The sequence below is a fragment of the Globicephala melas genome, chromosome 1 (assembly GCF_963455315.2).
Source record: "Globicephala melas chromosome 1, mGloMel1.2, whole genome shotgun sequence".
Lineage (NCBI taxonomy): Eukaryota > Metazoa > Chordata > Mammalia > Artiodactyla > Delphinidae > Globicephala > Globicephala melas.
In genome coordinates this window covers 80,608,580-80,633,691 of record NC_083314.1, presented here as the reverse complement: position 1 = coordinate 80,633,691, position 25,112 = coordinate 80,608,580, and the positions used below count along the sequence as shown (strand labels likewise).

General features: G+C 43.7%; 1 protein-coding gene across 1 annotated transcript; it reads left to right on the top strand.

Annotated features, from left to right (window-relative positions):
- Window positions 1–4,787: 4,787 nt before the first annotated feature.
- On the top strand, window positions 4,788–11,236 carry LOC115846988 (neuroblastoma breakpoint family member 6-like protein). Its single transcript, XM_070046471.1, has 5 exons — window positions 4,788–4,965; window positions 7,020–7,122; window positions 9,190–9,425; window positions 10,367–10,418; window positions 11,191–11,236. Exons 1-5 carry the CDS (start codon window positions 4,788–4,790, stop codon window positions 11,234–11,236), a joined length of 615 nt encoding a protein of 204 aa, XP_069902572.1.
- Window positions 11,237–25,112: the final 13,876 nt, after the last annotated feature.

Here is a 25,112-nt window from a genome sequence, read left to right as displayed (position 1 = left end):
CAGACCAAGAAAAATATGTGTGGATCAAAGTGCTCAATTAATCAAAGAAAAAATACGATTTTCTGACAAATTGGAAGTGTGGTGTGAGAGAAAGACCGGCGTAAAAGAGATGTGTGTTTGGCCTGAGCATACGGGTCATCAACTAAGGCGGGAAAGCTGCAATTGTCGCAGGTTTTAGGGGAAAGACCCGGAGTTTCGTTCAGAGCCCTGGGGCCTTTCTAGAAAGACTTTCCACCCAGGCCGTCCCCGTTCCCACATCCGTCGTCCTTTATGATACTGGAGATCCTGGGTCTCACTCTGGGAGCCTCCCTTCCCCCGCCTCCTTTTTTGGAAGACAAAATTCCAAAGGTTTGCACCACTCGAATGTTTGCTTTTCAGCTATCAGCCAAGGTCCTGAAAGCATCTGGACCACACTAATCAAAGGAGTAACTGACCAACAGCAGTCCTCTGATGTGCCTGAACTTCTGACTTCTGAATTCATTCAACTCAGTTCTCTGGCAGCTGGGATGGAGGCCCCTGAAGATCCCTCTAGGGAAACTCTCTAGAGGAACGTTATGGAATTTAGGCTTGGGGAATTCTTAGTAGTCAAGTCTCAGAGGTGTCATTGGAGCACCCTGACCTTTGTACAGGCACAGCTTTGGATTCCAGACCCCAGGTGGGAACTTGTAGCCTTGAGGAGGAACAGGATCCTAGTTGGAGTTCTGGTCCAGTTGGTTCTTTCCACACCACGCTCCCAAACCACAGGGGCTCTCAGTGTAGTTGGGAGCTGTGGTGTCCCCAAGTCCAGATATGGTGGTTGCAGAACGTGAACTATTGGGAGTGTTATGAGCTTGCACCCAACCTTGAATTTAGAACATCCGTAGTTCAATGGCAGTATCTGCGGTTTCATGTGCAGTACCCAGTGTTGACTCCTGGCCAAGGTATGTGTTTGCCATTCACTCTGCCACAGTTTATTTTCTGCCTCTGCAGAGCATGTGTGGGAATCTTCATTGTGCATGCAAGATTAGAAGAGTCACCCTTTTTACTACCTCTGCTGGACTGTTTATTGCACAGGTAAGTCTGTTCCATGCAGAGACCTAGCAGCCAGGAGCAATGATGCTGTCAACTGAAGAAACTGTGGAGAACCCAGCCGTGATTTTGGAATAAAAGATATTCAAGAGTTTGTCTAAACAGTAGCTTGGCAGCCTTGGGGGCCAGGTTGTGATCCTGGAGGGATTAGTGCTTGGCCTGAGGTGAAACAACCGCTGCTCCAGGTTGTCTATTCCATGGGAAGTCGGTTCTGGGGTGTTTCTGTAGTGTAGAACATTTGGAACTAATCTCCTTGGCATATTCACCTACACCTCTGGCTGATCTAGACAAAGCATCCTCAGGTCACTGTTTAACCCTGATTTGCAAGCTGGCCCTTGGGCTGGTCACCAGTAGCTTCTCAATGTGCTGTAGGGATGAAGGAAGTGAACCTCCAGGAAGGAGAGTAGCCCTGGGGTGGGACATATCCATCCAAAAGTGGCTGAGATGTTAGAGGCCATGGCCTCAGGGGTGCACAGAAGGGCAAGGCTTGAATGTACTAATCTATTTATTGCTGACAGGAAGCTAGAGGAGGGTACTGGGCTTTCCAGGTGAGTGGTGTTCAGAGTCTAGATGTATCAGGAGCCTGTGGCTTCCAAGCACACCAGGAGCCTGTGCTCAGCACCCCGCCCTCAACAGTGTCATTGGCTCCAGAGAGCCATACACACGTGAGAGAAGAGAAGAGGCTGAACAAAGCCCTGGCAGTTGTGTCCCCGAATTTCGACAGATGCAGTAACCTGAAAGAAGACAAGGGTGGTCAGAGGCAGTGGGAATCCGTCTGAATCTGTACAGCACGCATTCTAAATGCATTTTTAAAGTTGTCAGTGAATGTATGTAGGTAGCAGTAATTATGAAGCTGTAGGACTGAGGAATTTGTTTCTTTGCCTGTGGCTCCCCCAACCTTCAAAGCCAGCAAAGCCTCACTGAATCCCTCACAAGCTTGGACTCTCTCCAACTCCCTAGTTCTGACCTCTTGACCCAGATTTAAAGGGTTCCTGTGATTAGATCAGTCCACCTGGATAATCTCCCCATTTTAAGGTCAACTGTATTACCTCTGCAAAGTGCCTTTTGCCATGTAATGTAATATAATTCTGCAAATAATAGCCATAAAGAAGCTGGAGTGGCTATACTAACACCAGACAAAATAGATAGGAGACTTTACAACAATAAAATGTCACCAGAGATAAAGAGGGATATTTTATAACAATAAAAGGGTTAATCCATCAGGATGATGTAATAGTTTTAAACACAATGCATCTAACAGAGTCCCAAAACACATGAAGAAGAAACTGACGGAATCAAAGGGAGAAACAGACAATTCAACAATAATTATTGGAGACTTCAATACCACACTTTCAGCAGTGGATAGAACAACCAGGCAGAAGAGCAGAAGGAGACAGAAGATTTAAATAATATGACCCAACAGACACCTATAGACACTTCACCCAACAAGAGCAGAATAGAATTTCTCTCAAGTGCACTGAGAACATTCTCCAGGAGACTAGACACTAAGACATAAAATAAGCTAAAATACATTTACAGGGATTGAAGTCATATACAATTTGGGACATCTCACACACCAACACTACAGGCTAGAAGCAGGGTGGCGAGCGGGTTGGGTAGTCTGTCCTCCTTCCTTCACTTTGTCATGAATGTTCAGTAGAACTTATAGAGGTGGCTGTGGTCCCACATGTGTAGGCCATCAGCCTGGAAAAGCTAGGCAGCTGACGAGAAGAGATATTTCAGGGGAGTTGCCCTAGTCTCAGGCTCACAAAACCAGGGACGAATTGATACCTAGGAAGTAAGCAGAGGTCAGGAGATCACTTTCTGTCCTGCCTGTCTGTGCCCCTCTTTAAAACCTCAGCTTCTATGTCACTAGATCCCACTGCTCAGGAGTGCTGTGGTCACCACCAACAACCATAGACCCATGATCTTGATGTTTACTGTGCTCTGGCTGAGAATACAACCACAGGTCAATAGCTTTGGGTCAACACAAAGTATCAGTCAGAGTTCTATGAAAACTGCTCTGGGCATAAGGAACAGCATTCATTTCCAAGTCATCCCAAATTAGGTGGCCACTGCATGTTTTCAAAGAAACATAAAAGTATTTCAGTGACTTTGACAAGTTGGAAAGAAACCCTGTGGCGCTAGGACGACATTTACAAGTGACAAGCACGACATCTTATATACAGATTAAAACACAAAGCAACCTACAGGAGAAGAGGAGGGCGGGACTGGAGGCAGGGAGGTCAAACCTGATTTCAAGTTTAATGAGAAGCCTCCATGCTTCCCTAGTGAGTGAAAAGAAGCCACCATAACATTGGTCTCCAGCAAGAAGGTAAATAAGACACAATCTGGCTGGTAATCCTTATAAATTAATTATGCACACACGGAGCACAGTATTATACTCAGGATTTTTTCCCACAATATTAAAATGGTGTGGAGAAAACTAGAGAATCAAAGAAGAGCACCAAGACTATCTAAAAGTTTTCAATTTTTCTTTTTCTTTTTTTGAAATTTTAAAATTTGTGTAAGGGTTGACAGGTAGTATTCATTTATAATTTAAATTTTTTTCATATTTATTTTATCCCTTTTCTCTTTTTAAAGTTTCTTTTTCTCTCCTTTTTCTTTGATTAAATTTTCCAGAACGTTGCCAATTTTACTGTATTTCATTATTTTTTTCTCAAAAGAACCAGATTTTAAAGTGTATTTCATTCTACTGCTTTTCTCTTTACTGACTCCTTCTTTTTATTAGAGCTTTCAGATATAATTTACATATACCAAAAAGTCACCATTTTACAGTATGTAGTTAAGTGATTTTTAGTATATTCACAACATTTTGCAACCATTCGATTCAGCATTTAAAAATTTTTTGCTTTATTATTTTCTTTTCTCTGCTTTCTTTGAAGTTGCACATTTTTGTTCCTTTCCTTGATAGTTAGGCTAATACTTCATTTTTATTCCTTTAAAAATAATAATATAATTTCGACTGTGTATTTACCCCCTTAATATAACTAAAAGTTTTCAATTTTTCTGTAAGAAAAGTGTCTTCATGACAGTCCTTAAGACAATGAAAGAATTTGGGAAAATCTCGATTCCTTGGTGTTTTCTATGCTTGCAAGAATAAACAGTACAAAATAGTATTAAATTTTTGAAAGAGACAGACCTGTGGTTTCAGTACAAGATACTGAGAGTAGCTGCTGAGCGGGTGTCCGCATCAGGGGTGACCTTCAGAACAGACCCGGTGTCCTTGAGTCTCAGTGTGGCCTAGGCAACTAGAAGACAGGGGCTCCCAAGGTTCCATGACAGCGCCACCTTCCATTTCTGTTACTGTGACGCCGCTTGGTTACCTGCACACTGGGTCCTCCCTCGGGCACTCTTGTCAGAGCCTGACCTCTGAGCTTTGGCATCTTGTGCCTTATTTTTGTGGTTAAGGATTCTCGGTTGTGGAATGCTGACAAAGTCTGGCCTGAACTAAGTAATGAATTACATCTGCATTCTTTATACCTGTTTAAATACATTTTTTCACTTTATGAAACCTTATTGAGGTATAATTTACATACTATAAAACTCACCCAATATAATTGTATGCTTCAGTGATTTTAGTAATTTACCAGGCAGTGCGGCCATCACCAGAATCCATCACTTGTTTTTAATTTATTATTTGTTTGGGTTTCTTCTCCCCAGGTTTTGGCTCTACTTCTTCCACCATAAGCTTCAGCATGGCAGTATCTCTCACCACTTTCTCTGGTCAGAGAAGTGAAATGAGCATCCTGGAAACCAACCAGTACCTGCGCTCCCAGCTGGAAAAAAGCAAACAGGACTTTCAAGACCTCACAGAGAAATTCCTCATGTCCCAAGCTACTGCCTACTCCCTGGCCAAACAGCTGCAGAAATACAGTAAGTCCTATGGGTTCACAGTCACCAAAGTGATACATGATTGTCCATCTTCCCTCTAAGCACCTAAACACCCTCCAGACCTTCTTTTCTCCTCTTCATCCAATCAAATAAAATAAATCTCATCCTTACTATACTCCTAGAATGGTGGAAGTGGGTAGTTTACCCTCATTTTGCAGAGGATGGAAACACTGAGGCACAAAGGAGTAAAGTTTGCAGTGGGAGTGTATGGAGGAATAGAGGCTGAGATCTCGGTTCAGGCACTAAACTTTCTTTTCTCTGCCAGGAATACATGTCAGATCCTTGTTGGCTTAAACATGTCAGGATTTAATTCAAACTTTTATGAGCACCCATTTGCAAAGCACAGTTCTAGCTGCACTCAGGGAGAAAGAAGTGATAGGAGACCCCACCTATCTTAAAGGAGTTTAAAGCTCTCTGTTCCCAAGTGAACCACAGATATCTGGAGATGAGAACATCAGTAACAGAGAGTGGAGGATGGAGCTGTAGTGACTGAGGAACAGGGGAGCGAGGGCACGAGAGGGACAGGGATATAAGGGGAGGATTCTTACTGACCCTGAAATTGAGTTTGCTTTCAAATTTCTACCATTATTCTTCAATAAACCAATGGGGGATAAAATTTGCTATCCAACTTACTGACATGGGCCGAAAAGTAGAAATTAAAGCCTACTTGTCAACGAAGTGAAAAGGCAAGCTTTGGAGTGTGGAAATGTTAGTTTTGTTGTTGTTGTTGTTGCTTTTTGGGTACGCGGGCCTCTCACTGTTGTGGCCTCTCCCGTTGCGGAGCACAGGCTCCAGACGCGCAGGCTCAGCGGCCATGCCTCATGGGCCTAGTCGCTCCACGGCTTGTGGGATCTTCCTGGACCGGGCACGAACCCGTGTCCCCTGCATCGGCAGGCGGACTCTCAACCACTGCGCCACCAGGGAAGCCTTGAATGTTAGGTTTTTTAGTATCAGTTATTATAATAATAACACAGCTTTTTTTGAAACTGCAGAAGAAGAAAGATATCGTCCAACATCTTCGTGTAAAGGTAACACAGTGCAGTGATTAAGAGCATGTACCCTGGCACCAGACTTCCTGGATTTAAACCCAAGTTGTTTATCTTCTCTCTGCCTCAATTTCCACATCTGTAATGGTAATAGGACTAGTGTCTACCTCCTCAGGTAGTGGTGATGATTACAGGATGATAATTCTCTAAAATCTACTAGAACAAGGCCTCGGCAAACACTGTGTATTAGTTCTGCCTCCAGACTAACACACAGCACCGTTAGCTTTTGAGCATGTGTCTTTCAGACTTTTCCCCTTCATACACATTTTTACAGAGTTTGTCTCCAGATAAACTTTAAAATCTTTGAGGGACTTCCCTGGTGGCACAGTGGTTAAGAACAGGTTCGAGCGCTCGTCCAGGAAGATCCCACATGCTGCGGAGCAACTAAGCCCGTGTGTCACAACTACTGAGCCCGCCGGCCTAGAGCCCATGCTCCGCAATGAGAGAAGCCACCGCAATGAGAAGCCCGCGCAATGAAGCGTAGCCCCCGCTCACTACAACTAGAGAAACCCCGCACACAGTGACGAAGACCCAACACAGCCAAAAATAAATGAATAAATAAAAAATTTTTTAAATCTTTGAAATATTGAGGGATTACGGAAACTCTCAGTGTGGGACAACTGTCAGCCCTACAGTCCTTGGAGCCTTCCCCCAAACACGGGCAATTCCTACTCCATGCCCCAGGTTAATATTCTACTTAAGCGGCTGCAAGGCTTGGTAAAGCTTTGGAGTCAGAACTCAGGGTATGTGAATTCTGACTTTGCTTCATTCCAGTTGAATCATCTTGAGAAAGTTATTATACCTGCCTGTGAGCTTCTCTTTCCTCAGCTCTAACATGGGGAGGCTGAGGAATCAGATGTGGAAATCCCTGCGTAGAGCCTGCTACCGAGGTTACATCAGTCCCCGGGATGGACCCTGCCTCCTCCCTTGAAGGCAGTGACCCAGCAGCCTGTCCAGCTTTCCCCTGAGGCAGCGTCTCTGTTTCCCCAGAGTGTGAAGAGTACAAAGACCTCATTGAATCTGTGCTGGAGGAGGAAGTGCTGTTTGAGGAGGGGGAGCTGGCAGAGAAGATGAGACCGGCTGCAAGGCTTGGGTAAGGAGGAAGCTGTGTGGGAAAGTGTGTGAAGTGGGGAAGCCCAGGCTGATAGAATAAAGAGCAAATCTGTGCAAGGAGAAGGGCAGAAATGTACACGGCAGGCCCAGAACTAGACAAAGACAGCCTGCGGGGCTGTGGGGACTGGATGGTGGACTAGTTAGGCCTCTGGATTCTCCCTCAAATACTGTATGAATCAAATGGAGACACATGCCTGGGTTGGAATACTAGCAATGTGGCTTCTAGCTGTGTGACCTTGGGCAAATGTACTTAACTTTCCAGCATCTCAGTTACCTCAGCTACCTCATCTGTAAAATGGAAATACGAACAGTGTCTACCTCAGAGAGTTATGAAGATTAAATGCATGATTACCAGTGGTTAGAACCCTCTCTCACACATGTGAAGCTCTCAACAAATATTTGCTGTAATTATTATACTTGTTCTTACTTTTTATAAGTGTGGTGATTGTCATCTTTTTTTAATATTAGATTTGGTATTTTTTAAATTAATTAATTAATTAATTAATTTTTGCGGTATGCGGGCCTCTCACTGTTGTGGGCTATCCCGTTGCAGAGCACAGGCTCCGGACGCGCAGGCTCAGCGGCCATGGCTCACGGGCCCAGCTGCTCTGCGGCACGTGGGATCCTCCCAGACCGGGTCATGAACCCGTGTCCCCTGCATCGGCAGGAGGACTCACAACCACTGCGCCACCAGGGAAGCCCTAGATTTGGTTTTTATTAGTTATGTAGTCCCGACTTAAGGAATCCATGCTGGCAAAGGAGTCCTGACCCCTGAGAGGGGCTTCTTGATGGTGGCTGCCCCAGGTTATGCAGCCTCAGGGCTGGGCCTCTGTAAGACTAGGCCCCTGGGGGGTGGCAGCCTGGGGACTGCGAGGACCTCTGCTCTTGACAGGCCCGGGGCTTGGCCATGGCTGGCAAGAAGACACTCCTAATTTCCAGTTTTCCGAAGTACCTTTCATGATAATAATGTTTCTCCTCCCCAACTTTGATATTTTTTTTCTAAGTATCAGACAATGTGGAGTGTTAACTGGGAGGGGCATTGAGTAGATAGATAATTGAGCAGCTGTTGCCTACAAAATGAATTATTAATTTGCAAGGACCAGCATTGCCCATCCTTAGAGAGTTTCAAACATAGGGTAGATTGTGGCATTTAAGACGTCTTTTAACCTTGGTTAAAATGAAATCTGAGAAGCTCAATTGTGTAAGACCCACTAAAGCAGAGATATTTGATTGAAGGAGGCCTAGGTCTGGAGCCCTGTTTCTCCCTGGTCTCTGCCTTTACCTCCTCTGACACTTTATAGGAACTCTAAGGAATAGAGTTTGAAAGACAATCTGTAGAAGATCACTTAGTGGTGAGGAGATTCAGGCATCAGATGGGGTAGATGACAATGTCTAGTCTAGCATTAGGATTACGTGGTTCTAAGTATTAACTGATTGCCTACTTGGGTGTATATACGCTACTGTGTACTGTTAAGTTGGGTAATACGGCCCTGTCTCCAGCCTCACAGAGCTCACATTCTAGATTGGAATCTATGAGAAATATTTGTGCAATAATTAGAAAACTGTGAAATCCCACATAGAGTAATGCAATTGTTACTCAGAATTTTAATTGTTACTCTTAAGTGCCTCCTTACTAATTACGGCTTATCTTCTTGTCATTCAAAGGAATGCTCTTCATCTTGACCCTCTCACTGATTTTTCTTTGCATCCTTTCAATTAGTATCAGATGTACCTGTCCAATACTTCTGTACCTGACTTCCGCCCACACACACTTTCTGCATAATGCTTGATGTTGCATATGACTTTGAAATGGATGTGGACTGAAGTGAGGAACTGAAAGGGCTTCTTTTTAAAGCAAAATTAATAAAAAAGAAAGAGACAAACCCAATGTTATTTTACTCATTCCCTCTGTCACAGGCAAGGGACACAACCTGTGCAAGAATTCAACATGGGGAATTTCTTACGAGTAATCTAAGAGATATCTCTGCTGAAATTCCCATAACTTATCATTCATGACTTTCACTTTTACTTTTCTTTCCCACTCTAGGAGATATGATCCCCTAATTCAGGCTCAGGCCCGAGAACTGACCCACTTACGACAGAAGCTACAGGAAGGGAAAGGTGTCTGTTATTTTTTCATGCAGCATGCAAAGGACACAGTCAAGTCTTTTGAGAGTCTCCTCAGGAGCACTGACGTTACCTACTACCAGAGACAGAGATTCTGTGAGCTACTGGCCCAAGGAAGCCAGCTGGCAGAGAGACTTGCCAGCAAACTCACCACTGGTAAGTTGGCTTACAGGTGTCTGAGGACCCTTAGCTCCTCCCAAGGCCCTAGCTTCACATAAGACTCCGTGCCTCCACGACTCTAAGTGTGACTTTTTAGCCAGGTGCCCTGCTGTTTTGTGCCAGTCTCAGCCAAAGGATAGTGAGGCTGTCAGCTAGATAAAGCTGGGGGTCCTCCCCTGGGCCCGAGGCAAGCCCCCACAGACATTTCCCGTTTTGGAGCCAGTGTTATGGCTGGACCAACCCTTGTGGTTCTTATTATGATTGCAAGATACACCTCAGCAACGACCGTCAGGGAACTTTGAGGAACATGAGGTGTATTCCTCACACTTCCTGGAGGGTACACTGCTCCTTCAGGGCCGCCCAGTGAGGTCAGGGGTAGAGAGGGAGACAGCACAGGCCTGTGGTTCTGTGCATGCAGAGGTCCCCTGGTCCAGTCAGTTGCTTAGAAACAGGTGGTTTCTCCTAAAGTATTTACTCCTCAGTGGCTGCTGCAGGATCTGTGTGAGAGGAATAATGGGACTCACAACCATGGTGCCTCAACCAAGTTGGTGGGGGAAATGAAGGTTACAGCTGAAGAAGCACAGAATACAGCCGGGCAAGTGTCCTGTGTGCTGGGGAACAGGACGCATCATGGGGACGATTCACCACACCAGCAACAGTGTTCATTGTTGCTCAGGAAAGCCTGCCAGGCTACTCCTCTAAAGACACGACCTGAGCCCTCCTGGAATAATTCTTTCAGAGCGTTATGAACAAACATGTAGATATAAAAAAATAAATAAAATTCTAAAAAAATAAATAAAGTAAACCCCCCCAAAAACAAACAACAAAAAACAAACATGTAGGGTATTATGGCTCTGTCAGATAGGCCCTTGTATTTGTAAGGCATGAAATGGGACCTGCTCAATTTCCTACTAGCCGTCTCTATTTTTGGTTCACAGGAAATCATCATGATAGGAAGGATGAAGACGGACAGGAGCCACTGGCACCCAGGTAACTCTGAATGATGAAAGGGCTGATAATGGAATGGTGAAATCTAGAGAGGATTCCAGAAGCAAGAGACCCAGAGACCAAAGGTCCCAGATCCAGGAGAAACCAGAAACTGCTGATTGTACCTATTTCATTCGTTCATCATACAATGATACGTCCTATTAATCCATGTTTTCTGTTCTCTTTGCAGTTCTTGTATTAGTTACCATTTCTTAGTAATTCCTCAAGCTAAGTTAACTAGAGTCATTCTGACCTAAAGGTAAACCAGCCAGAGATCCCTGGTTTCTATTTTCTAAAAACCTGCATGGTTAAAAGCTAAAGTGAGATGCCTATCTGGTTTCTGCACAGTTTCCTGAGATATGTTGGCAGATGTTTCATAGCCAGAAATATCTTGAAAAATAAAGTCAATCATATCAAACATTTAGAGAGAGAGAGAAAGAGGTCTAAAAGCTGCAAGAGCCCTAGGAGGTTACATTGCCTCAGCAGCCATTATTCAATGGACTCCTTCATATACTATTACATAAAATTTGTCCACAGCATTTTAAAGCCAATATTACAGGTCTCTGTGTGTTCGATGTGTCAGAGTGTATTTTAGAGAAGTCGTTGAGTCTACTTCCTCATCCGCGTTATGAAGTCAGTACACTGAACACTTGCTGCTCTCTCTCCTACCCCAACTCCAGGCACACTATAACCCCAGTCAGAAGTGGATTGTTATGCTTTCTCTCTCTGAGAGGATGGCCCCTTTGGTTTCTGGTGCCTCTTCCATGAGCTTCAGATCAGGACCAGCTGGGAGGCTGTGGTTCCAGGTTGCCTTAGTTTAATCTCCTGTCTCGCCTGCCCTCCACCCTCCCTCCTCTCCATTCCCCACCCAGGCTCAGCAGGGGGCTCCAGGAGGAAGAAGTGAATGAAGTCCTGGAGGACTCACTGGATGAAAGGTATCTGACTCATTCCAGTCTCCACGACTCCCACCAGCCTCCCAGCAGCAATGCCTTTGTGTGTGATGTGCAGGAGGCGACCTCTGCTGTGGATGTAGCCAGTGAGTACTCCCAATTAAAGAGAATAACCCCCAACAACCAGAAGACTAAATAATAAAGCTCCGGTAGCTTTTACATGCTCACCACCTCTGTCTACGCTGATTGAGATCATCTCTGCAGGCAGTCCCTAAAAACTAACCTTGAAAAAGTGATTAGGCTGAACACAGTTCTGGGTCCAAGGTTTAAGTACAAAAACTTACTCACTCCTTGGTGAGTCTGGTCATTTGCATTGTTCCTGGTCCACTCCTCACCTCCGTCCCTCTGTCCCCCACTGGCATATGCAAGCTGAGGAACCCCAGGCAAACCAGAGTGCAGAGAGTGAAGGGATCATGGCAAACTCTCTGCCACCTTTCAACACATGCACGGAATCTGTCTAATAAACTTCCTTCTTTAAGATGAAGCATCTTAGCTTTTCTGAATTATTCTTGCTATTTATAGTTCCGGAACAGTGTCCCTTAGGCTTTTCTAGCTGTCCAAGAATATTGGCAGTCTTGCCCATATTTGGGGCCCACTTATCATGGTTCCTGAGTTCAAGCACCAGTGTCCATCTCCCCTCGGGTGGCTCGTCTCCCCATAAGGTTCCATCTTAGTACTAGAATATCGGTGGTGTCCCTAAGGCCAAGGCTCTGATCTTGGCAACACTTGGGTAAATGGCCAGGGTTCCCATTCTTTGTGCAACACAAGATTTGGTGGGGTTATTTTTGTTTGTTTGTGGGTTTAGTCTCAGTGCAGTATTCTAATCTAAACCAACAACTAGCATATCTACTAGAGAAATGGCTGAATCTAGCAGCAATGCCACTAGCATGCCCCTTTCCAAAAAACCAACCCAAACTAGCCAGTGAAGCTCCTCCATGAGTAAGAGCCCCTGGGTTAACAGACTCCTTGGTGTGTGTGTGCACACTAAGACCTCAACTTTCATCTCCTTTCCTCTACTTGAATGACTTTCCTTTGGGGACAAAAGTTTGGATTGTTAGAGGACAATACGTTTTATATTCTCTTCTAGGCATGAAACTATCTTAATTTGCTCACTGTTAACTGAGTTTTTCATAGCGATATAAACCACATCAGGTTTTGTCTTTTTGCCAGAGATGGGTATAAGTACGTGTCTTTTGTTACTCAGTCCACTCCCTTACAAAGGTATCTTCACTCCTGCTTCCCATTTCACCCTGTGGTGCAGAGGGAGGTCTTTGCCATCTCTTAAAGATGTTCAGTCATAAATCAGATGGGAGAGGTATTTAGGAGAGAGGAATACCTTTCTAGTACCCACAAAGTCATACTGAAGAGGGGGCCACTCCTTTCCCAGTGCTAGACAAGACCTACTCAGAGGCCTTCAGTGTTTTCCCACCTTGTGTCAACCTCCCTTATACTTCCCAGATCCTTGTGTAGGAGGTGGCTGTATGGAGTGAGCTTGGCCCTGGGCCACGCTTTGTTTGAAAGCCTAAGGGCTCTTAAAGGAAGCTACCTGGCGCTCCCTGATGAGAAGATGAATTGGCAGAAGAATGGTGAAAGGCAGGGATCTTGCTGAGAGGCCCCAGCCACCCCATTACTGATAAGGATTTCCCACCTTCTACATCATTCCATGTCCTGGGGGAATGGCTACAGTAGATGAGATCCAGAACCTGTGCCAGCACCTGAAGGAAATCCTTTTCATCAATGTCTGCCTTCCAGAAAAGCTGGAACATCATCTCAGCATTCCTGACCAAAGAAATGGTAGGGGAGGCCCAAGTTTGCCTCCTTCTGGCCATGTGTATCTCTCTAAGGACCAGTCTCCTGTGCAGGGCTTCACAGACTTCAAGAGCTTTGATATACCTTACTTCACTTACTTCTTATAAATGGCCCAGCTAGGCAGGTGGGGCAGGTACCATTATTCTTACTTGATAGGTGAGTAAGTAGGCTCTGATAGATTTGCCCCAAGGCTGAGCTATGCCTCCATCCTAGAGCTGTCTGACCTCCAAAGCCATTCTTGTGACTCCTGTGCTGTATACTTTCTGCTCCTCTCCTCTTGTGTGATCGTCATTCAGCAGAACTCAGGTTTCTGAGCTCTTTTTCAAGCAGAGTGAGGGTCTCCACGGCTGCCATCCTCACCCCCTTCCTTTTGTCGTGGTTACTCTTCATGGTCCCCAAGGTGGTTCTTGTTCCCACATCCTCCTCTTAGACTGCATTCACACAGAGGCCATCATTCCACAGTCTTGTGCTGGGACAGTGACCTGGCCCCTTCCCACACCAAAGCAGCAGCTATTTAATGGGAAAACGTTTCTTTCTAATTGCAGCCGCTAGGTGTGATAATATGTATGAATGTTTTGGCATTTGTTAAGGGCCATGTGAAAGTTAAGCTTCTGCCCCATCACGCTGAAGTCCCAACCCTTGAGTGCCGGTTTTGTTCTGAGCCAAGACAGAAGCACAGGACAAGGAACTGCAGAAAGCATCCTCTTAAGCAAATGTGTGTAACTTGTCTAAACTGTGATTATTTCCTGGAACAGGATGCACTTCTCACTTCTACAGGCAGATCTTGGAGTCCACTGCCCAGCTGTACAATGAAAACAGACATCAGGAAAGAAAATCAGAGCCTTCTGGCTCACCTGAGTCATATTCCAGAGGTAAGTGGTCAAAACCCACAGGGTGAGACCACTCTCAGATCTCTCTTTTCTCTTGCCACATCTGGGTATCGAAACAAAAGATGATGATGGGGAGACCAAAACTATTTCACAACCGAGAATTCTCATAGTTTTTTCAACCTAGAAAGGTGCTCCCTCTACAGGTCCCCAAGACTCCAGGCTCCAGGAATGAGTAGCTCTGGGAAATCCACCACTTAGTTACAAAATTCACCCTATTATTGAAGCCTGGATTCCAGTCCCAGGTTTCTCAATTTACAGGTCATGTGGCTTTAGTTACTACTTAACCTCTTGACCTACTGTTTCCTCATGGGCAAAGGAACTGTACCTGAATGGTATATAGGTTCTGGTACCAATTCCAACGTGGTAAGGGAGATTTCCCCTTCCACAGGTTAAGGGTTAAGCATTCAGGCCTTCAGGACTGCCTCACACCCCCATACCCTGTCCATTTCTGAGGGCAGTTGAAAGCCCATGTTGTTACCTGTACTTCTGACTGACTGGCTAGAAATCAGAGGATATCACCACCCCCTCCTCAGGTTCGATTAATTTCCTAGAATTGTTTCTCACAGAACTCAGAGAAACATTTTACTTACTATCAATAGATTACCGGTTTATTATGAAAGGATATAACTCAGGAACAGCAAATGGAAGAGATGCATAGGGCAAGGCAGCGGGGAAGGGTGTGGAGCTTCCACGCCCTCGCAGAGCAAGCCACTCTCCCAGCACCTCCATGTGTTCACCAACCCGGAAGCTCTCACAGCACTAAAAACCCTCCCAGGAGGTCAGGAGCTGGGACTGGAAGTTCCAACCCTCTAATCACAAGGTGGACCTTCCTGGCAACAAGCCCCCCACATTCCTTGCTTTCCAAAGGTTACCTCATTAACATAACACAATAACCTTTGTCCCTCCATCACTTAGGAAATTCCAAGGGTTTTAGGAGCTCTATGCCAGAAACAGAGATGAAGACCAAATATACATTTCTTATTATAAATCACATCACACAGGTGGTGTCTGAGAGCCTCCTGGTTTCACATTCCAGGGCTGTTCCCTTGGCACCACCCTCCTATTTAAAAGGAATCGGACATGGATTTAGGAGCCAGATTTCCATTCAAAATATCCTCTCTTTCCTGTTTCTGAATGTGCATGCTTGAAGCTAGGCACATCTCTCCTGAGAGGTGTGAAAGGCCTTCATTTTTCTCCACAAGAGTAGAATGGAGAGTAAACTGATACTGAGGAGGAGGTGGTAGGGATCTAGCTAAAAGCTGCTTAAAGCTAAAATCTGCTTAAAGGTGCAGCAGCTTTGAGCAGGGCTATCAGTATTTTGAGCTGGTGGGGGCCTAAGTTCCACACCACAGTGCAGACAGTATCTTTCAGAGGACTTTCCCTCTAACCTGCTAGCACAACTTTCTCTTTCCAGACTGTAGGCTTACCACCATAGCTTATCCACTCAGCTGCATTCAGGTGGCACGTGACTTCTTTCCTCTCTTAGCTCTCAATCAAACCTCAGTTTAGTATCAGCAGAACCTGATAGAAAATTCTCAGTTTTTGTTTCCGTTTTCTGTTTCAGGTAACAACTAATGCTGGAACTATGAGACGTTCTGTCTTATTTCAACAAAGCATAGTCACAAACATTTCCCCAATTGATGAGAAAAACAACAAAACAAGCAAAAGTCCAAATCTGAAAGGAAGAGCAAGATTTCACAGCCACTCCAGACTTTTACTCCAAATGGATAGTTTGATTACAGAAGTCACAGCCCTTCAGCCTGCAAATGTGATAACTGCCTAAGGGACACCAATACCTAGATTCTCAGATAATCTTGAGAAGCCCTAATCCTTTTTCCTTCCCACCCCCATCCTGTGGATAACTGGAGTCAGCAGCAGCTGGAAGAAGATGGCAAGGATTTGGGTGAAGAATAAGCCAGAATAGTGTCACTGCAGACCATTCGTCAGCTCTTCAGCACATGTCCTTTTTCCTTGAAGGTTGGGGGTTTATAAAGATCCTAGAATAGAGTCTATTTTATATACATTCTGTTGGCTATCATCTTTTTGTGCAAATCAAAATTATAAAGCTTTCTTTCTTCAGCTTAAAGCAGGAAACTCAAACTTTAAAGTGCCCACTGCATTTATACCCCAGAGTGATAGAAACCAGGTCTGAGTGCATCATTTCATTCCAAAATTAAATATTATTGTACACCTGCTATTACAAAGAAAATATTCATTGTGTCTCTCTCACCCTCTGGGAACCAAGATACTCAGACAAAAAGTTCTGCCCCCACAGTTGGGCATCTGTAAGCAGAGCCGTGGTCTCGTACATATCCACCTAACGGGGGACCCAAGGACGCAGTGATAGAATCTCTGCCAGAGAAGGATCCTGAGAGCTTACTGTTCACTGTTGTGTTTCCGATACACTCTAGCAAAAGTTCCATCCTAGAGGTCTCTGTTTAGGGCCCACAGAGAGAGAAATAACATACCTAGATGGAACTGGTAGCTTTCAAATATCTCCACTCTCATTAGGATTTTTTTTTCTAAAAATAAATTCCTTGTACCCTCTGTCTGTCTTTTGCTATCAAATATAACATCAGGACATCACATTCAGAAGCTTTGAAACATATAAAGTAGCCTCCAACTTACCAGACTTCTGGGTTAGAAAGCTGATTCATGTAAGGAGGACAAATCCTGGGTGGCAGGAAGGGATCCTTTAGGTGGGTTTGTACAGCACACTTCTGACTTACATTTTTTTGTATGAGTGGGTGGTATTGAGCACTGTCACACCCTTCTGCAAGGGAGAGAGACATTGAGAACCAATTTTTAGTCCAGGACTCAGCTCTTCACAGCCTCCTGTGTTTTACAATCATTTACCCCCACAATTATTTACTTTGAAAAATTTCAAACCTACAGAAAATTTGAAAGACCCATACAATGAACACCTCTATTCTGCTCATCTAAATACAACAATTAACATTCATTTGCTCCTTTTCTCTGTCTGCACTCACCCACCCACCCATTCATGTTGCTTTAATAAATGCAGACAAAATGCCCACTTCTAAATACTTCAGCATGTATTTCCTGGTGTTAAAGGCATCATTCTATGTAACCAAGATACAATTCAATTACCAAATCATAGGACATTAATACTAATTCAATACTATTATCTAATATATGCTCCAGGTATAAATTTTACAATTGTTTTAAAAATGTCATATGCATGTGCCTGTATGTAGATACAGATGCATTTAATATATGCATCTATATTATACATATATATGAGCAAGAGATTAAGAATTAAGTGTGTGTGTTGTGGTACTGGTATCTTCCCCTGTTCTAATTAAAGTTTCTAAATTACACTTTGGTCCTTATTACCTGGAACTCTCTCCTGATGTCTTTGTTTATGTTGTTTCTGATGGCATTGAATTTCTGAAGAGGACAGGCTAATTATCTTGTTCAGTGTCCTACATTCTGATCAAACTAAACATTTTTGGAAAGATCAGCACGTAGTATTTGTGCTTCCTGCTGCATCCTGTCAGGAAGCAAGTGGTCGAAGAACAAAGCAACAAAATAGTGTGAATACTTTTCGTTGAAAATCTTAAAGGAAACACACCAGCAAGGTTAAGTCTGTATTGTGCCTGTAGTCCTTCAATCCAAACCACAGTGTCTGCCATCTATCTTGACAGGAACTGAGTCTTTGGGTTTGCTTTTAACCCCAGCACTGACTGCGACCGTTATTTGCAGCCACAGAGCATGATTTACTGAAGACTTACCAGCGCAACGCGATCCGAAGAAGGGAAGGAAAACCCACAGTGAACAAACCTACAGCCAGGCCACTGGGAACCTTGGATGGGCCCCATGTCTGAGCATGCTCAGAAGCTACTCCCAAATGTGAAACGCCTGCTCTCAAGCAGTCTGTAGCTTCCACTAAGGAATCGTGCCATCATAGCCATTTTTTCTAGTTGAGATATTTTAAATATTAGTGGGGCTTCTAGGGAGAAATGAGCTTAGTGCATTTAAAATAAAATCAAACTCCTTGCCCTAGTCTACACCGGCTTATCTCCATCGCCCATACTTCTGTTTTTGTGGTTTGTTAGGTTTTTTTTTTTTTATTGCAGTATAGTTGATTTACAATGTTGTGTTAGCTTCAGGTGTACAGCATAGTGACTTAGTATATTTGCAGATTATACTCCATCATAGGTTATTACAAGATGATGGATATGATTTCCTGTGCTATACAGTATACCTTTGTTGCTTAAATATTTTATATAGTAGTTTGTATCTGTTAATCCCATACCCCTAATTTGTCCATCCCTTCTTCCCACTCTCCTTTGGTAACCACAAGTTTGTTTTCTGTATCTGTGTGTGTTTCTGTTTTGCATATGCATTTGTTTTGTTTTTTTAGATTCCACATATAAGTGATATCATGTAGTGTTCATGTTTTTCTGTCTGACTTATTTCACTAAGCATCATATTCTCTAGGTCCAACCACATTGCTGCAAATGGCAGTTTCATTCTTTTTAAAGTCTGAGTGATATTCCATTGTGTGTATATACACACACACACACACACACATACACATTGCATCTTCTTAATCTAACACTCTGTTGATGCGTACCTGGGTTGCTTCCACGTCTTGGCTACTGTGGGGGTGCTGTGAACACGGGGGTACACATATCTTTTCAAAGTAATGTTTTCATTTTTACTGGACATATACCCAGGAGTGGAATTGTTGGATCATCTGGTAGTTCTATTTTTAGTTTTTAAGGAACCTCTATACTGTTTTCCATAGTGGCTGCACCAATTTACATTCCCACCAACAGGACACAAGGATTTCTTTTTCTCCATATCCTCACCAGCACTTGTTATTTCTTGTCTTTTTGATAAAAGCCATTCTAACAGGTGTGAAGTGATAGCTCATTGTGGTTTTGATTTGCATTTCTCTGATAATTAGTGATATTGAGCACGTTTTCATGTACCTCTTGGCCATCTACATGTCTTCTTTGGCAAAATGTCCATTCAGATTCTCTGCCCATTATTACCTGGAATTTTGGGGGATTTTTTGGTATTGAGTTCTATAAGTTCTTTGTGAATTTTGGCTGTTAATCTCTCAACAGATATATGATTTTCAAATATTTGGTAAGTTAACTTTTCATTTTATTGATGGTTTCCTTGGCTGTGCAGAAGCTTTTTAGTTTAATGTAGTTTCACTTGTTATTTTTGCTTGCGTTCGCATTGCTTTTTGTGTCAAATTCAAAAAATCATTGCCAAGGTCAATGTCAAGGAGCTTACCATCTGTGTTTTTTTTAAGGAGTTTTATGGTTTAGGGTCTTACTTTTAAGTCTTTAATCCATTTTGAATTAATTTTTGTGTATGGTGTAAGATAGTGGTCCAGTTTCATTCTTTTGCATGTGGCTCTCTAGTTTTCCTAACACCATTTTTTTTTTTTTTTTTTTGCTGTACGCGGGCCTCTCACTGTTGTGGCCTCTCCCGTTGCGGAGCACAGGCTCCGGACGCGCAGGCTCAGCGGCCATGGCTCACGGGCCCAGCCGCTCCGCGGCATGTGGGATCTTCCCAGACCGGGGCACGAACCCGTGTCCCCTGCATCGGCAGGCGGACTCTCAACCACTGTGCCACCAGGGAAGCCCTAACACCATTTTTGAAGAGACTGTCCTTTCTCTGTTGTATATTCTGGGCTCCTTTGTCATAAATTAATTGTGTGCTTATTTCTGGGCTCTCTATTCTGTTTCATTGATTTAGGTGTCTGTTTTTATGCTGATAACATACTGTTTGATTACTATAACTTTGTAATATAGTTTGAAATCAGAGGGCATGATACCTCCAGCTTTGTTCTTCTTTCTCAAGATTGATTTGACTATTTGGGAGCTTTTGTGGTTCCATACAAATTTTAGGTTTGTTTGTTCTATTTCTGTAAAACATGCCACTGAAATTTTTATAGGGTTTGCATTGAATCTGTAGATTTCTTTGGGTAGTATGGATATTTTAACAATGTAAATTCTTCCAACCCATGAGCATGGAGTATCTTTTCACTTATTTTGTGTCTTCTTCAGTTTCTCTCATCAGTGTCTTATAGTTTTCAGTATACAGGTCTTTCATCTCTTTGGTTAAATCTATTCCTAGGTATTTTATTATATTTGATACAGTTGTAAATGGGATTGTTTTCTTAATTTCTCCTTGTGATTTTTTGCTATTAGTGTATAGAAACAGCAGATTTTTGTATTATTTGTATTGTGATTATATCCTGCAACTTTACTGAATTCATTGATTAGTTCTAACAGTTTTTTGTGGAATCTTTAGGGTTTTTTTATATAAAATATCAGTTCATCTGCAAATAATGACAGTATTACGTTTTCCTTTCCAATTTGGATTTCTTTTCTTTCTTTTCCTTACCTAATTGCTCTGGCTAGGACTTCCAATGTTATGTTGAGTAAAAGTAGTAGAGTGGACATCCTTGTCTTTTTCCTAATCTTAGAGAAGAAGATTTCATCTTTTCCCCATTGAGTATGATAATAGCTATGAGCATTTAAACTATTTTTTTCTTTGACTATTGAGCTTACCTTGTATCTCTGGTGTAAACCCCACTTGGTTATGGTGTGTAATTCTTTGTACATATTGCTGAATTCTATTTGTTAATATTTTGTTAAGATTTTTCATCTATATTCATGAGGGAAATTTGTAGGATATTAATATATTTATGTAAGATAGCTATAGTTTTCTTTTTGAACTTTTTTCCCCCTGGTTTTGGTGTCAGGGTAATACAGGCTTCATAGAATGAATTGAGAAGTGTTTTTTACTCTTCTATTTTCTGGAAGAGATTGTATAGAATTGATATTAATTCTTCTTTAATCTTTTGGTAGAATTCTCCAGCACAACCATCTGGGTCTGGGATTGCTTTCCTTGGAATATTTAAATTACAAATTGACTTTCCTGAACAGTTATAGAGCTATACAAATGATCAGTTTCATATTGAGTGAGTTGTAGTAATTTGTACTTATGAGGAATTTGTCCATTTCATCTACGTGGTCAAATTTATCTGTGTAGAGTTTTCCATGATATTCCCTTATTATCCTTTTGATATCTGCAAAATCTGTACTGATTGTAGTCTCTATTCATTCCTGATACTAGGTACTTGTCTTCTCTCTTTTTCCTTTGTCAAGTTTATTGATCTCTTCAAAGAATCAGCTTTCATTTTATTGATTTTATCTATTGCTTTTTTGTTTTTAATGTCATTGATTTCTGCTTTGTATTATTTTCTTCCTTCTGTTTGCTTGATTTCTTTTACTTTTTCGTGTTTCTTGATGTGGGACCTTAGGTTATTGATTTGATACCTCTTTTCTTTTCTCTTCTTTTCACATAAATTTCACTTTATTTAAAACATATGAAAGGGGGTATTTCAAACCACACTAAACATAATAAATATATAACTTGCTTTTTTTAAAAATCTGCAGTATACATTCAAGGAAGGGCTAAACTTCCAATGCCAACTATATATGAGACAAAATTAAACATTTACAATAATCAGTTTCCTAAAAGTGCTATTTTTAATACCTATAAGAGGAAACTCATTCTAGTGCTTTGTTTCCATCCAAACATCTATATACCTCTTTTCTAATGTAACCTTTAGGGCCTTAAATTTCCCTTTCAGCACTGATTTAAGCTGTTTCGCACAAGTTTTGATATGTTATACGTTCATTCCATGTTTTAAAACTGCCAAATGCCCTAAGGCATAGCCTTTGCTACATAGTGGCTAAAACATAAATGCGTGATTAAAATATTGAACTTAAATTGAATTGAAAGAATTAAGCGACAGAGATAGAAACCGGAGGAATCCCTTTCGCCTGGAGGATACCGGAGAGATCACCTTGGATAACCCGAGAAGCGCGCTGAGGCAAAAGGGCTTGAGAGGAAAGAGCGGGAAGATCCGGAGCATCTGAGCAGAGGAGAGGGCGGGGAGAGACGTTCCTACGGTTCCCTGAATTCCAAGCACGGTTCATTTCCAAGAGCCGAGAGCGCTGACCGCTGGCTCCGTGAAAAGAACCACCGAAGCTCGAGTCCGCAGCCCGGGAATCAGGCGTGCACACTGCTGGGCGGCCCTTGAGGCTCAGAGGCACCTAGCCCGCGGCTCCTGCGGCTTCCGGGAGCTGAGGAGTCAGCGTAGGCGACCCCTGCACCCGGGGGCATAGCTGTGGAACTGGAGACCCTACGTTGGATGCAGCATCCCAAAGTCAAACTTGTGTGGGGGGGTGCAGTGTCCCATGGTCCTCGCTTCCGGGAAGGCGAGGAACCTTAACCAGGGCCTGTCTGGAGCCGCAGTCTCCTTGCTTGAGGGACCACTGGTGCTTCCAGGTTTATTCTTCAGTTTAAAAGGTTGGTGGCCAGAACAGTGGTGGCAGGACCTACAGTTTTCACAGATGTATCGTTAAACTCACGCATCTGGCTTGTTTCCGCAGTGTAGTGATTATCACGTTCGCCTTATACGCGAAAGGTCCCCGATTCCAAACCGGGCGGAAACAGTTTGATTTTTCCGAGTTACATTCACATTTTAAAAACAAAAAGGAGGCTAGGGGTATGGGGTGAGGCAGCAGACGCAGCTGCATTTTCAATGCATTTCAATGCATTTCAATTTCAATTCCGTTACCACCTGAAAGCCTACTCAGGACTACGAACAAGGCCTCCTTTGTCTGAGTCACTTTGGAGACCAAGCCACAAACAGTTTCTCTAAGGACAGCACAGGACAAAGCCAACTTCAGGTTACCTTTATGTCCAGAAATCCCCTCATCTCATCTGGCACCTAAATCTCCTCTACACACTGACACGTCTCTGAAAACCAAGGAGTTCATCCCTGTGAAGCACACTTGACTTTCCCACAGCTCAGCACACTTGTGGAACAATATGATTTGAGTGACAGAACAAAAGAGACCGAACCCAACTCTGCACCGGGGGCTGGAGCCAAAGATGGGTAGATAAAGAACTTCAGACTCCACGAATTGAGTTGTCGCGGCACAAAAAGGAGCCGGTATACATGCCATTATCAGGAGAGGCCCCGGAGCCAGGTCAGAGATAAGGAAGTAGACAGAATTGCTCATCACCCGCGGAAAACCAAGTCAGCACCTGACTCATAAGGAAACTGAGGCTCAGAAAGAGAGCATGACTTTGGCTCTGCCGCACACAGCGCTAAAGCTAGACCAGGATGGAACCCAGCCAGTTACCTTGCGACCTGGCCTCAGTGCCCAAAGCGTCGCCCAGCACAGGACAGGTGAAAGGTGATGAGCAGTGGGGCAAAGGCTGGGAGACTTGCAGAGCTGCCTTCAGCCTTGGGCCCTGGGAACCCCCAATTCTACATCTCTGAAACCTAACCTCTACTTTCATAGTTATCACCTGGAGAGGCGAAATTCGGGCTCCAGTGTGGCTCCCTGATGGTCTAGTGGCTAGGATTCTGCAATTTCACAGCTCCAGCCCGGGTTCGATTCCCGGTCAGGGAAGCTCTTTTCTCAGCGTCTCCAATCAAAGGAGTCTTCCTCTTCAACCCCACAGCTGTGTTTTGCCACAAGGTCCAGATGCAGAAGTGCTTCTGCACTGAGTCCCTAAACTCCAGTGAGATCCTGCTTCAGGATTCTCGGCATCACCCAGGCTGGAGGAGGTGAGATGTGATGAACAGCCAGGGCTGAGCTGCCCCTCGCCTTCATTCTCTCTTCATCTCAGGAATTTAATGTCTTGCTTTCAGAGTTTTTCATCCAAAGAGAACCTGGAACTTGAGTTCCCAAAACAGTAAAAAACAAAAACATAAAACATTTGAAACATACCAAAAAATTGAAATACTAACATCGTATATTCTGTACCTAACCGCGCAGAGTTAACATTTTCCCACGTTTGCTTTCTCATTCTCTCTCCATATATATGAACTGCGACACCTTTTGGAGTAACTTGCAGACATTAAAACTCAAGATCACTGGTGGGGCTGCTGTTGCTCCTTTCCTTTGGCATCTCCCTCAAAACCAGCTTCTGCGGGACCTATCCTTCAAAACCAGGGAAAGGCTTTGTCCTCGCGAGGAGGCCCCTCTTGCCCCTTCAGGAACCTGGAATCTGTTCTCTTCAGGCTGTAGAGAAGCTTTAGGTCGTGTTTTATTCGGCTCTCCCCCAAGTGCAGGCCAGGCACGTTCTGTGCTAGCAGAAATCCCCCCGGACCGGCTGCCCTCCGGTCTCCTCCCGGTTGCCTTGGCGGGCAGTGGGGTCTTGGGTCAGCCTGAGCGCTGGAACCGCCTACCTTGGGAAAGGCCCTTCAGGGAAGTGCAGCTGCCCCTTGGCTGTTGCCTGGATCTCTGTGCCCTGTATGGAGCAAAAAGAGTTCTGACCAGACAGAAAGTTGAAGGATGTTTCCTGTAGTAGGAGGATGAGGGGAGCAGATGGGAAATGCGTTAAAGGGAGGGGAAAGTTTGGAAGAGCTTCCCAGAATTGACTGCATCAGTGCTGGTGGGGGTGGGGGGGGAGGGGGTGGTAGTGGCTGCTCTGTGACAACAATGGCACTTAGTCTTGTCTTGTCCTGGCCTTGATCTGGTCCCGGGTCCAGTCTGAGTCCAAGCAAACAGAGGCATCCTGGTTTGCAGAACATATTCCATTGTGCCTCTCTCCAAAATGGGTAGTCACTGAGCTTCTATTTCTAGGATCCCAGTGGACGGTGTCCATGCGGTTTCTTGAACTTTCTTTCTTGTCTGAAAAATTCCTTATCTCTACTTCAATTCTAAATGGTAAGCTTGCTAGGTAGAGTATCCTGGGTTGTAGATTTTCCCTTTCAGCACTTTTAAATGTATCATGCCATTCCCTTCTAGCCTGCAAATATTCTGCAGAAATATCAGCTGATATGGGGGTTCCCTTGTGTATGACTCATTGTTTTTCTCTTGCTCCCTTTATAATTCTGTCTTTGTCTTTAACTTTTGCCATTTTAATTATGATATGTCTTGGTGTCGGTCTGTTTAGGTTCACCTTGTTTGGGACCCTCTGTGCTTTCTGTAACTAGATATCTGCTTTCTTCTTCAGGTTCGGGAAAT